We start from the raw sequence: 12,112 nt of genomic DNA on the forward strand, positions 1-12,112 counted from the left end.
GGGAACCCCTCCAGGAGCCGACCCTAAGCGACCCTGCTTAGCTTCCCGCCCCTCAGTGACGCCACTAGCGGCCGGGGGCGGGAAACCGCTTTAAGGAGCGCGCGCGGGGGGCGGCGGCGGCGCCTCTGAGGGGGCGCGCGGGGCGGCCTCGGCCCTCAGCGCCTCGGAGGCTCCTGGGGCCGGCGTGAGGCGGCGGCTCCTCTCCTCAGGAGCCAAGCGGGAAGCGTCTTCACCCAGGCCTCGTAGAGATTGTCCCCCGGCGCCCGCCCTGCTTGGGGTCCTGCCTCTTCCCCTCCAAACGGGGAGAGAGCGCCGGGCCCGAGGGGCACCCTCCCACCGCTTCTCGCTTCTAGGTGGCATCTGGCTGATCAGCCTTTGCCTTCCCCTCTAACCACTGACACCGGCAGCACTTTCTCTAGAAAGCAGTTTAAGAAGCGGCTATTAACTGGAACCACTTTTTTTTTTTTTAATTATAGCATTATTAATACATTTTATCTCACAGCAGTATCTGCTTCCTTGTACCCACCCCAGGATTCAAAAGGCAGCAAAGCTCCCACAGAAATCAGTTTTGCTTAGCTTAAAGCATAGTCTTAATGGAAAACACTCGGGTGTTTCTCTTTTTCAACTCTCTATAACCCTGATCAGGAGTTCAGCATCTTCCAGTGGCCGTCTGAATCCACACAGCGTGAACAGCACATGCAGCAAGTTTTGAGGACTGACCTGATCCCTGGGCCAGGCATCTCCGTTAAAACTCTATAGACGGGGCTTCTAAGGGCACAAATTCTTCTGCTTCCTGTTACAAGACTTCATTTTCAAATACTTAAAACTACCAGATGCTGATGCAGCTTTAGTTCGACAGTGTCAATCACTTCGGAAGAGGAGGCTGGAGAAAATATTTTGTTCGTGTTAACTATGGCTTGAGACTTTCCAATGTCCTTATTGGTCTCACCCCCCTTATTTTGAACCTGGGAAATGAAGCTTGGACAGGAAGGACAGGCAAAACACACAGGCATTGCATGTGCTCTTCAGCCATAAGAAAACTCACCCAAATTTACCTCTGAAAAAACACGTTTTTGCACCAACTGGTGAGACTAAGTGTAATAGCACCTGAAGGAGACTCTGCCCTTGCTCAGAGCTCAAATTACTCACTCTGTCAGGGTACCACTAAGGATTTCAGGAGAGTGTTTGCTGAGGCGACTGCTCCGGCCAGAAGATGAGGGGCAAGTTCTGATACGCGGAGGACCTGTCTTCACTGTGCCTGCCAGCATCTGGCTGATACCCAAGCCAAACAGAGACAGGAGCCACTGAAGAAGGCAGAAAAAGGAAACTTCAGGTCTCTTAGTCAACAACAGGTAAGGAGACCAAGGCTCAGAGAAGGAGCCCTATTGGGAAAACAAAAGGTAGGAGGAAGGGTAGATTAACGAGCATAAAACCCAAGGACGCTAAGAACAGGGAAAGGTGGGGATGTGAGGGGCACCCGATCTGTACCTTTTACAACACATAAGATGGAATGTGAGACTGAATTTTGTTATTTGTTTGTCAGAGAACAGATGTAAAAACCACCAGGAATGTGCTTCAGGCCAATCTAGTGCTTTTTTTTTTTTTTCCCTCTACTTTAACACTGTTATTGAATAGTATTACACAACACTGGTGTCTTGCTTTAAGGTGATTTTCCCAACATTTAGAATACTGTGTTTTTAAGGAATGTCTTCCTCTTGATCTTCTAAACTGAGAATACCAGAAGGAAATCTGCTGCTCTCTTGAAGTCAGCGGGAAGTTTGCTTGCATAAGGAGAACTGGTTAGGACTCTTGACAGTGTTTCACAGCTTGTACAAAGTTCTCCGACATATTAGAGCTCGTCTTTTTCATTATTCTTCTTCAGGAAAGAAGCAAGGATATTGAGGCTTTTCTGGAGCTCCTCCTTTTTTCCATCACTCATTTTGTTCTTCTCGATCAGTTTTGTGATTCGGACGACTTCATTAGCAGCAAACTCTTCTCCCTGCTCCAGTATCTTGCTCATAATTTTCAAGTATTGCTCAGCTGACTTCTTCTCGGTTTCCTTTGTTTTTTCTAAACTCTCTTGCCCCCTTTTCAGGAGGGACTGGCGTTCTGATTTCTCAGTGGTGCTCACAAACTTGCTGGCCAGCATGTCGTACTCTTTCAGGCAGCCTGGCATCCCCAGATAGATGCCGTTACTCTTCAGCCAGCGCTGAATAGCCCCGGCCTTGATGTGGCCACTGTAAGGTAAGGGATTGTCAAAGTCACCATCCTGGAACAAGTAAAAAATAGGAAACTTCTCCTTATCCAGCTTGTACTTTTCTCCCAGCTCAGTGTTCAGTTTATCACCATAATCTGCCATGAGAAAACGAAACACAGAAAAGCACAGCATGTTAATCAAAACAAAAAATTAATTTAGGATTCTCTCCTACACAAACTGATAAATATTTGTCTCCAGAGTTTCAACACGTCCTAATAACTTCTTTGCCAGGAAATGCCATACGGGGAAACAAAAACACCCCAGAAAATCGTATGTGCAAGGCAAACCATCATTAGGTTTTCCAGAGAAAAATACAAGATTCTAATGGTGCTTTGCTGTGACTGTGACAGCGTAAGACATCGGCAGGACCTCTACATACAAACCCCAGCCTCCTTATGGGGAATTAATCACCTTTTTTTTCCTTGTTTTCCTCTATCCATTCATTTTTGTTTGGTTTTATAGTTAAATGGATTTTTTTCCTGATCTATGTGCGGAGAGTTTACACTTACATCTTTTAGTTCTGACAGCATGCCAAGCTACAAGACATTTTCTCATTTTACATAAATCGCATTTACTCTTGAGGACAGAAAACATAACGAAGAGATTTCAACTATGTTACTTAGCTAAATCCATGTGTGTTTAGAGATGTCAGCGTGGGTGAAACTTCCCAGTTTGACAATTCCTGTAAGCTTAAATTCTTAGTTCTACCTACAAAGCAAGAGCGAGTAAGGTGACAGCGATCCACTCTTTTCTCTTAAAGCCAATTACAAGAACATCAAGTTACACCAGCCATAGCGCAAGGACCACTTTCTGTGCTTCACCAGCAATTAACGGAGGGTTTGCCACAATGAATTAATCACATCACATATGCTTTGTCTGACCAGCCTTGTGCCTAAAGCGTGATTCTGTTAAGGCCCGTTCCCTAGAAATGGACAAAAAGGTTTCTCTCAGCAAGGAAAGAAAAAAATAAAGACAAAAAGTGCTATGAATGAGGAGGGTGGCATCCAGTTTAGGAGCGTGGGCTGAGTCACTTCACTAACCAGCCGAGAGGAGATAAGCAGCGCTCACTCCCACGCTCGTGGCGGGTGGCAGAGCTCCGCGCCCAGCCAGAGCACGTGCTTTGGCCTGACAGGGCCGGGCCCATCTCAGCTCTCACTGTCAGAATTACCTCAGAGCCTGTTTGCATCAGAAACTGCAGTGAAGTTTTTTCCCTCCACACCAACCCATACTGCACTAATCTGTCCAGAGTTCCTCACCTGATATTCCCACTTCAGCCACCAGAAGATCCTCACTGGAGCCTGAGCTCTCTGCCAGCTTTTTAAACTCATCTTGTTTCTCGCCGTACGGATATTGTGTATCGAACTTCACAAGGACAAACTTATGCTTTGGAACTACCTAAAACAAGAAGAAAAAAAAAGACAAAACTTTAACATTTCAGGCTTGAACAATCTCCAAGTCACCTCAGGTTGCTTTAGCTTGTTCTTTTCCCGTGCAATGAGTAGATGCAGAGGGAGAAGGGAAATTTTATAATTATGGCCTTTCAAAAATGACTCACTGCAGTGTGGAGGGAAGACTGAGCTTTGGGCGTACGTATTCCTACACCAGATGATAAAGATGGGACGTGGTAGGTTTGGGGGATCTGATAATGCCTTTAATGATACATGATTTGCTTATTGCAAATCTGATTACAATCTTGGAGGGAAATCAGCTAAACAATTTTCAGTGGGACATTAAGAGGAGAGAGGCCAAATCTAATGTCACTCAGAAGGGTCCCGGCATGAGAACTGCAGCTCTTCGCTGCGAGGGGAGGGAGCGGAGGAGCTGGAGGTGCTGTACTGCTTGTAAACTGTTCTGTAAACAGAGAATTCCTGTTTTAATTGATTTTGCTTCTGAATTTTGCTCTGCTCGGATGATGCCCTTTCAAATGAGCTCGGAAATTTTAATTGATTTCGCTTCTGTATTTTGCTCTGCTCAGACAATGCCCTTTCAAATGAGCTTGGAAATGGAATCTGTCACCCGGTTTGGGATTTTTTTTTTTTTTTTTTTCTTCCTCCAGGAGAAGACCTTGCAAAATCTTTTTTCTGGCGAACAGAGCCACATTGCAACACAGGTCTCAACCTACAAAGTGCACTGCCAGCACCGCTCAGGCACTGACACAACAGCTCCCTGCAACAGCTAACAAAATCTTCAGCCCTGAGCTTGCTGATCACTTTATTTACTGTCCTGGTAAGCAGTGAGCATGGCGAGTCTCACTGCTTTGACATTTCTGCTCGTCTTTTAGAGTCCCTCTTGCAGCATTCTGCCAATTACTTCAAATTCTTCTTCTTGCTGGAAGCTCCTAAGGGTTGTTGAGTGCCGGAGCGTGGAAAACACCAAAAATGGTTTTGTCACAGCAGAAAAATCAAGCAGGGGGCTGGCATGTGGCAAGAAGCATTTGCTGACGCCTGAGCGGTGTGTTTAGGACAGACACTTTTCAAACGGCTCAGCTGATCGTTGTCTCTTCAGCTCCCGCCGCCGCAGCACAGGCTTTAATCCCGCCACCCGACCAGTCCCTTTCAACCGGCGCCTCGCCATCTGCCTGGGGCTGGGCCTCGGCACCTGGCACAGCACTACTGACATCAAAATCCTGCCAGATATACCTTCATTTCGAAGCGATGTAATGGAGGAAAAAAAAAACCAAACCAAAATACCTCTGCAAGACCTCAGTCTGGGAAGCCTGTTGCTTTCTCTTTCATGAACAAAAAAAAGCTGCGAGACCGGCCCATGTAGAGTGAGCCCCGACCCGCTCCCCTGCGCGCTCCTGCCCTTGGGTCACCGGCAGCGGCTCTTCTGCTCCCTGACCGGCGGCCGGGGCCGCGGGGAGCCGGCCCGGCGCTGACCTGAGGAGCCGCGGCGGCAGCGGGGCCTGGTGCCGCCGGGCCGGGCCGGGCCGGGCCGGGCCCCCCGCGCCCCTCGCCGCCGCGCTGCCCCGCCGCCCCGGCTCCACTTGGACTGCGCTGATTGGCTGCCGGCCTCGGCCGCCGCTCTCCTATTGGCTGAGCGCGGCGGGCCCACCGCCCCGGCCCTTCCGCCCGCCCCGCGCGCTCCCCCGCGCCGGTGCTGGATGGATGGATTTGGGGGGGGGGGGGGGCGGGGTGCGGTGTTGCCCCCGTGGCCCGCTCCGCACCCCCGGTTCCCCCCTTCCCCCGCCGCCTCCCCGGCCGTCCGAGGCTGCCCGCCTGTTGCGGGCGGTGCACATGGCCGCCGCGCTCCTGGAGCGGCGGTCCGCCAGCTCCCCCCCGGCAGCGCCGCCGGTGTGGGCCGTACCTTGTAGAAGGTGATGGCGTCGAGGGGCACGGAGCCCTTGGTGTGCAGCGCACTGCTGCCGCCGGGCAGCGCCAGGCCGAGCAGGCAGAGGAGCAGGGAGCCGGCGGCGGCCGCCGCAGCCATGGCGGAGCGCGGAGGGAGCGGGGCTGCCGGGGCCACGTGATCGCCGGCCGCCGCCGCCGGGGGCTCGCCCCGCCCCGGGGCCAAACGGGGCCGGACCTAGGGAGGGGGGGGCTAGTGGGGAGCAGCGCGTCCGCGGAGGTAACGTGGAACACGCTTCCACGCCGCACAGGGAACGGGCAGGGCGCACGGGCAGCCCCTTCCCGCGGGGGACACAGCCCGCGGAGTGGGAGTCGGGGTGGGGAGGGCTGCTGCCGCCAGCAAAATAAATACAAGTGGGCAGCTTCCAGCTGCAAAATGAGAAAGATGAAGGCGGGCGGAAGGGCAGAATGCGGATTCGGGCCTTCGGGACAGCCTGCAGTGCGCGGAGAGCGGCTGGTGGTAGATATATTCATACACAGCAGCGGGCCAGGCAGGGTAGCCCCTGCCATCGCACTGCCACATTTTTTTGTGCTGCTGGAGGAGATACCTCATGCACTGCCAGCCCTTACTTTATACCCGAAAGCCAGGGTTAAGTGCACGCAAAACTGCACAAAGCCTGAACAACAGCTTGACAGATGAGCATGTCAAAAGAACAGACACATCAAGCTCCGTCCCCCAGCAGACAGCATTCTGAACCCAGGCTGCAGGCGGAAAGCAAAGAGCATTTCTCCCCCGCCCTCTCCATCCTCCCTCTTTGCAGGTAACTGGATTTTCTGCTTGCCCTGCACCAGGATAATCTGGCTTCACCAAGGGGCTGGCAAAGGTAGAGAGCATAGGTGAGCACTTCCATCACTTCCAGAGCACCCAGACAGAAAAATGAGAGGCAGCAATACTGATTTGTAACGAAACTGACTTTTATATAAATTATAAACCCATCCAGTTTAAAGCAGATCAGTTGCAGTTGTGTCACTTAAGTCCGTAGAAGGCTGAGGCATACATATCTTCTACAGTCATAAATTAACAATGAATAATCAAGGAAGAGAAAATTCAGGTAAGGCTGCAGATACAACAAAAAAAAGTCCCCTCTAAGCTTACTAGCGGTTAAAATAAAGTCATGATTATCAATGACTGCAAAATATAAATGCAATTTTTGAACAGTTAAAAAGTACAAAAATGATGGGCAACACAAACAGGCATCGTACATTTTGTCCTGTATGTAGACAAAGCAGGGTAGGAGACTTCTGACCTTTATCTACATCGGACACTGATTTGAAGCAAAGAGAAGAGCTGAGGAAATCTGTAAAAGGATCGTGGCTCATGATCCCAGTAGTATAAAAGCAGTATTTTTTCAGTCTGTAAACAGTAGTCTTGGTAGCTTCTTCTAGGTATGTTTCTCAATTCATCACCCAAAAAAAAAATAATATCTGAAACAAACAAACAAAAATCCCAAGAGTGGAAGAGGGGGAACAGCAGCAATGGGTTATAGCTTGAATTTCCTTATCAGGTCCCTGTGGGACATATTCTGGAGGGGAAATGCTCTTTTGTAAGAAATATATAATATATTTAACTGTACACAATTTATAGGGGGAGAGAAATTCTCCCTCTCCCTAGCCACCAAACAGTCAGTATGTAGTCATTTTTGTACATGGTTTCCTCCTATAGAGAAACTACAGCTGTGAAGAGATGGCATCTGGTTTTATAAAACACAGAGTAATCCAAAAATTTTATTTGTTTGACAAGCTCATCGTTTGCCAGTGGCTGGAACTGGAAAGGGGCAGCAGCTAACACTGAAGCGCAGTCAGTATTCCCCCATGCTGGCCCGGGGATGCCTGGAGTGACCAGCCAACGCTGGGCCTGTGCCGTGCCAAACGCTGCGACGGGAAGCGAGAGCGAGCCATGGTTCCATCCTCTCTCGGGCTTTGCTTCAGATGACACACATCCACACCCCACACCCCCCCAGCAGTTTCAATTCTGCTTTTAAGGGAGCTGATGCAGAAAAACCTTTTTTTAAAGCAAAGTTCTGCTTTCAGGCACATGGGAGGATTTAAAAAGCTTCGTTACGTTAACCTTACACTTCACTTACATTTTCACCATTGCTTATTGATACGACTGGTTGAGTTCAACCTGTTGTAGCAGCAGGTGGAAGGAAACTCCAGTGTAACTCAGCCCCTGCACCGTCCCCTCTGGATGAGGCTCTGTCAACTTTACATCCAGTGCTGGTGGCCGCACTGCCACAGGGGAGAGAGGGGCAGGAACCTCAGCAACAGCAGTTTGCCTCCGAATGACAAGGGGCAGTGCAGATTTCTGGCTCAGTGCTTCTCTAGGAACCGCAGCACCTCAGCAATGGGACTGTTTCCACTTACCCTACACATTTCAAAGCATCAACTCAGCCATCAGTCTTGCTTTAATTTAAGGAGCGCACCCTTCTTTCAAAAAAAGTATTTCTATACAACATAGAAGAGTTCAGTTGTTGGTTTGTGGGGTTTTTTTGTTGTTGTTTTTTGTTTGTTTTTTTTTTTTTTTTTTCTTCAGGAAAAGTATTACTATAAAACAGACTTAACACATTTTGGTATTCCTCCAGCCCAGAGCACTTACCAGACATTGCAATTAAACCATCAGGACATCCATTACAATTTAGACAACCTGCAGACATTCTTCTTTCCCTTTCAGGATGGGGGAAAGCAAAACTAAATCCAGCAAGAGCAGCTATGTGTATTTTTTTTTTTTTTTATACAGGGGATTTATTTTAAAAAAATACTCTCATCAACATTCTAGCATTACTAACAAAACATACTCAGAAGAGATGACAAAGGTAGGATTGTCAGCTCTCTTAAAACTTTAAATATAGACTTCAGATACTAGCTGCTTTAAATCAGAAGATGAGGAATCTGTAAAGTCTGACCTGTCCCTTGTATTGCAGGTACATATACCTTTTTTTTTCCCCTACCAATTTTAGGCTGCATTACTCCTTTAAAATGAAAAAACCCAGCAGAAATGCAGATTCAGTGGGAGCAGATGATGCGATTGCACTTTCTACCAGAATGCCTAATGAGCTAGTACTTGAATAATGAAAGATAACTGCAAAAAGCAAGCATACAGTTACAAAAAGTATTCTCAGCCTCATACCACAGCGGAAGCAAAAGTTACCTCTGCCAACTTAAAACCAAAGCCAAGAGGATTTAATTTCTATTAAAATATTTAAGTCTTAAAGTTTCAGTAATCTAAATACACTTTTTAAAAGTCATGATTGCTGTTTTACATTAAACTGACACGAAATCAGACCGCAGTGTCAGACTTCACTGCACCTATTATATACAAGGTCTCTGGTTTTTGTCTTTTTTTTGCTGAAACACTGATTCCCAACTCTCTCTCTAAAGCTTAATGGCCAAGTTTGCTCCTCATCAGGTTTGCAAATTTTTCCGAACGGTGAAAACAACCAGCGTGTACACCGACAGCACCTCTTCCCTCCTGCGACGGAGGGCTGGGCTCCGCTGGCAGGCTGGACGCAGAGGGTGCTCCTCCAGCCCAGCCTCGCCTCTCCCTGCTCCACCAACACACTGAATTCATTCAGTGGGACCAGGTGGCTTGCGGACAAAATAGGCAGCTCCAAAACGGGCTCATTTCACCGGAGATGGCCGAATGCGGGCATCTACAATTTCTGCATTTCTAAGGCAAGGACCATACAAAAATTATAAACACTGTATGGTGATGAAAATACAGCTCCTTTGAGATATATGCTTTACACTGGATTTCTATTGCTGCTTCTAAAGACCATCTCCAGTTGTTTCTAGAGATCAAAAGGGAAGAAAGTTAATTCTCTCCTGTTGCAATAAACTTATGAACATGTATAAAAAGTGGTCAAACCCCGATAAGGGTCCCTGCTTCTCATTTATGTACAATAATTTAAATCAGCTCAATACATCTGTAATACCTAAAAAAATTGGTTTATGATTTTAAGTCCTTCATGCATTATGAGGAAGTTCTGGATTAAAGTGATGGTATATTGGATGTTGCTTCTGCCTGGGACTCTGGTGTCACTCCCCTGTGGAGTCTGTCAAGGATGCATTTCTCAAATCTTTAGTTTTTTAATGGTATCGAGTCTCTTTTTCAGCAGCTCTCCAATTTCCTGAACTGAGTGATGGTAACTGCTCTGGACCTTCCCTTGCACAGTCTTTGTAAACTTTTTTTCTTCCTGCAAAATGCAAAAGAGAAATCATTCACTCCACAGCAACTCTTTAAATCCTCCCATTAAACTTCCCCCACCACCTCAAACACTGATAAGAAATTCATGAGGACCACAGTGCAAGTTTACAAAGTGAACGTCATCAGCACAGAAAAAGCAGCACCTCCTCAGCAGCAGTAATGCCTGCAGATATTGCCCAGACAGGGCTGGTAAAACATTAGCTTTTCTTCAAAACTTCTGGAAATATCCTCGTGCAAAGTATTTGTGGCTGAAACCGAGAGCGCGTGTAGCATTTTATTGTAGTCCGCACTTATTAAAGCAGAGAATTTCTTATACAGAAAACTGAAGTCAAACGCCAAATGAACACTGACCAGCAAAGAGGCTCTTACACCAAATTCCAAAGCACGGTGAGCTGCGGCACCTGGGACAGGTTCTAGCCCTCCCAAAGGGATCAGATGCCCTTTAACGTGTTGTTTTCTAAAATGCCCATGGCTAAAAGGCTTTTAGGAGCCACCACCGTGCAGATTTGTTGGTGTGGCTCCTGCAGGTAGAGGGGAGGTTAGCACTGACCCATCATGAGCGATGCTGTATTTCTATATGCAGAAAGAGCAACTCCTGGTACCCACAGCAGCAGCCATAAACACTGTCCTGTCAAGAGGTGACTTGCTATCAGGACGCCATTTGCAGACACAGATAACGAACAGAACAGTCTGTGAGGCACAGCCCGAGTGGGAAAAATCTCCCATCAGCAGCAAGAGGACTTTTTCAACAGCTCTAAACACAGAGCTGCAAACATAGCTCCAAGTCTGAGCAGAGCTATACAGAGTGCACTTATCAGGATTTACTGCAACAATGTCAAACAACAAACAGAACAGCAAACACCGTGGACAAACACAGGAAAAGCTGCAGACTCCCACAGATGCTTCTGCTCAAATCCATGTGCTAATGGTCACTTTTTCCAGATCTGCCTTGTGTAGTAGTAATTCGATGCTTTGCATCAAAGGGAAGATGGAGGAATTTGCTGACTCAGTGAGGCACCAGAAATTACAAAGAACAACAATTACCTGAAAGTGTCTTACCCCTTTAAAGTGAAGATTCTTTGATGATAATAAGAAAGTGTACTTTCTAGGTTTTATTCAAATTTGCATTAAATACAGTCTAAGGGGATTTCCTTGCTTTCTATCAGGTTTTGCAGTATGTTTTTTTCAATGTGTATCTGAGATACTTCTACATCAGCCTCATACAGCAATGAGATTAAGGGAAATTTTAAATAATGTGCTATGAAAAAAACCAGGACAACCTAATTGAAAAAAATACAAGCTGGCTAACAGCAGCTTAGGTAGACAGAAGTGTAGTTCTGAAATAGATGGGTGCAGCTTTTAAATCCTTCCCAATTCAAAAGCCTTCACATCTCCCACCTAGACAAACCTGAACACCAATGCCCTATAGGACAAATTTCCCATTTTAGATAAATATACCGGAGACTTGTTTTTGTCTTAAATGCTGATTCCTAATTGAGTTTGTAGGGGTCCTGGGTAACACAACTTCTGCCTCTGCCTTCTCCTACTCAGTCTCTCCTACCCTGCAAATTAATACTGGTGAGGAGACAACTACCCTCTCAAACCTCTCTCCTGGAATCCGCAATCCTCCTTCGACAAGGGCACGACTCGCCACCCCCCAGGCCCTCTCCCCTGTCTATCAGAAAATGATGCTTATTCCACCACTTTGTTACGTTGCACCTTTGATCCCCACCTGTGTTTCAAGTTCCAGTTCTATGCTTTCAGTCACCTCTAGGCTTTTTAGCTGGACTCTGACACTATTTCAAAGATACTTTCAGGATCTCAACCGCTGTTTTAAATAAACCCAGTCATATTAAGTACTGAACTGTTAGAAGATCCCTTATGACAGTAACATTAACTTGTCTACCAAAGTTTAACTCTGATTGCAATGGCTTAAAAAGCCAAGCTTCCTCATTAGGCCCATGTTTCACATATCTAAATGTGGCATAAGGTTTGGCGTGTGTAGTGCCTACTACTCCTGCCTTTGGTTTTCCCTATATAGCTAAGGGGTGGGTGGGGGGGAAGTTGTCACTTGCTTTTCTCTAAAGATCAAGTAATTGTTTCCAGGGAAGTGACTAATCAGCAGTAGATGAATCTCAAATCTTTCCTGGAATAAGTATTTTACATCCATTATGGCACACAAAATACAGACAACAGAATAAGTCATATCACAGACAACAAAATGTTAAAACTCTAAGTTTTTCTTCACTAATATATCACACAAAATGAAAATATTTTAAAATTCCTGTGTTGGGATCTCATTTC

At 46.9% G+C, this 12,112-nt stretch overlaps 2 protein-coding genes across 3 annotated transcripts in view; both read right to left on the reverse strand.

Annotated features, from left to right (window-relative positions):
• Positions 1 to 441: 441 nt before the first annotated feature.
• ERP29 (endoplasmic reticulum protein 29) lies at positions 442 to 5,747 on the reverse strand. Its single transcript, XM_074886791.1, has 3 exons — positions 5,564 to 5,747; positions 3,514 to 3,652; positions 442 to 2,352 (listed from the first exon to the last, which is right to left on the reverse strand). Exons 1-3 carry the CDS (start codon positions 5,684 to 5,686, stop codon positions 1,850 to 1,852), a joined length of 765 nt encoding a protein of 254 aa, XP_074742892.1. The 5' UTR covers positions 5,687 to 5,747; the 3' UTR covers positions 442 to 1,849.
• A 754-nt stretch (positions 5,748 to 6,501) lies between these two features.
• Positions 6,502 to 12,112, reverse strand: part of NAA25 (N-alpha-acetyltransferase 25, NatB auxiliary subunit) — a 32,689-nt gene continuing 27,078 nt past the window's right edge. For both annotated transcript variants that reach the window (XM_074886799.1, XM_074886798.1), the window contains exon 24: positions 6,502 to 9,797. In XM_074886799.1, coding sequence (XP_074742900.1) covers positions 9,675 to 9,797 — 123 coding nt within the window. In that variant the 3' untranslated portion in view covers positions 6,502 to 9,674. The remainder of the gene's footprint in view (positions 9,798 to 12,112) is intronic.

Source organism: Strix uralensis, chromosome 17, assembly GCF_047716275.1.
Source record: "Strix uralensis isolate ZFMK-TIS-50842 chromosome 17, bStrUra1, whole genome shotgun sequence".
Classification (NCBI taxonomy): Eukaryota; Metazoa; Chordata; class Aves; order Strigiformes; family Strigidae; genus Strix; species Strix uralensis.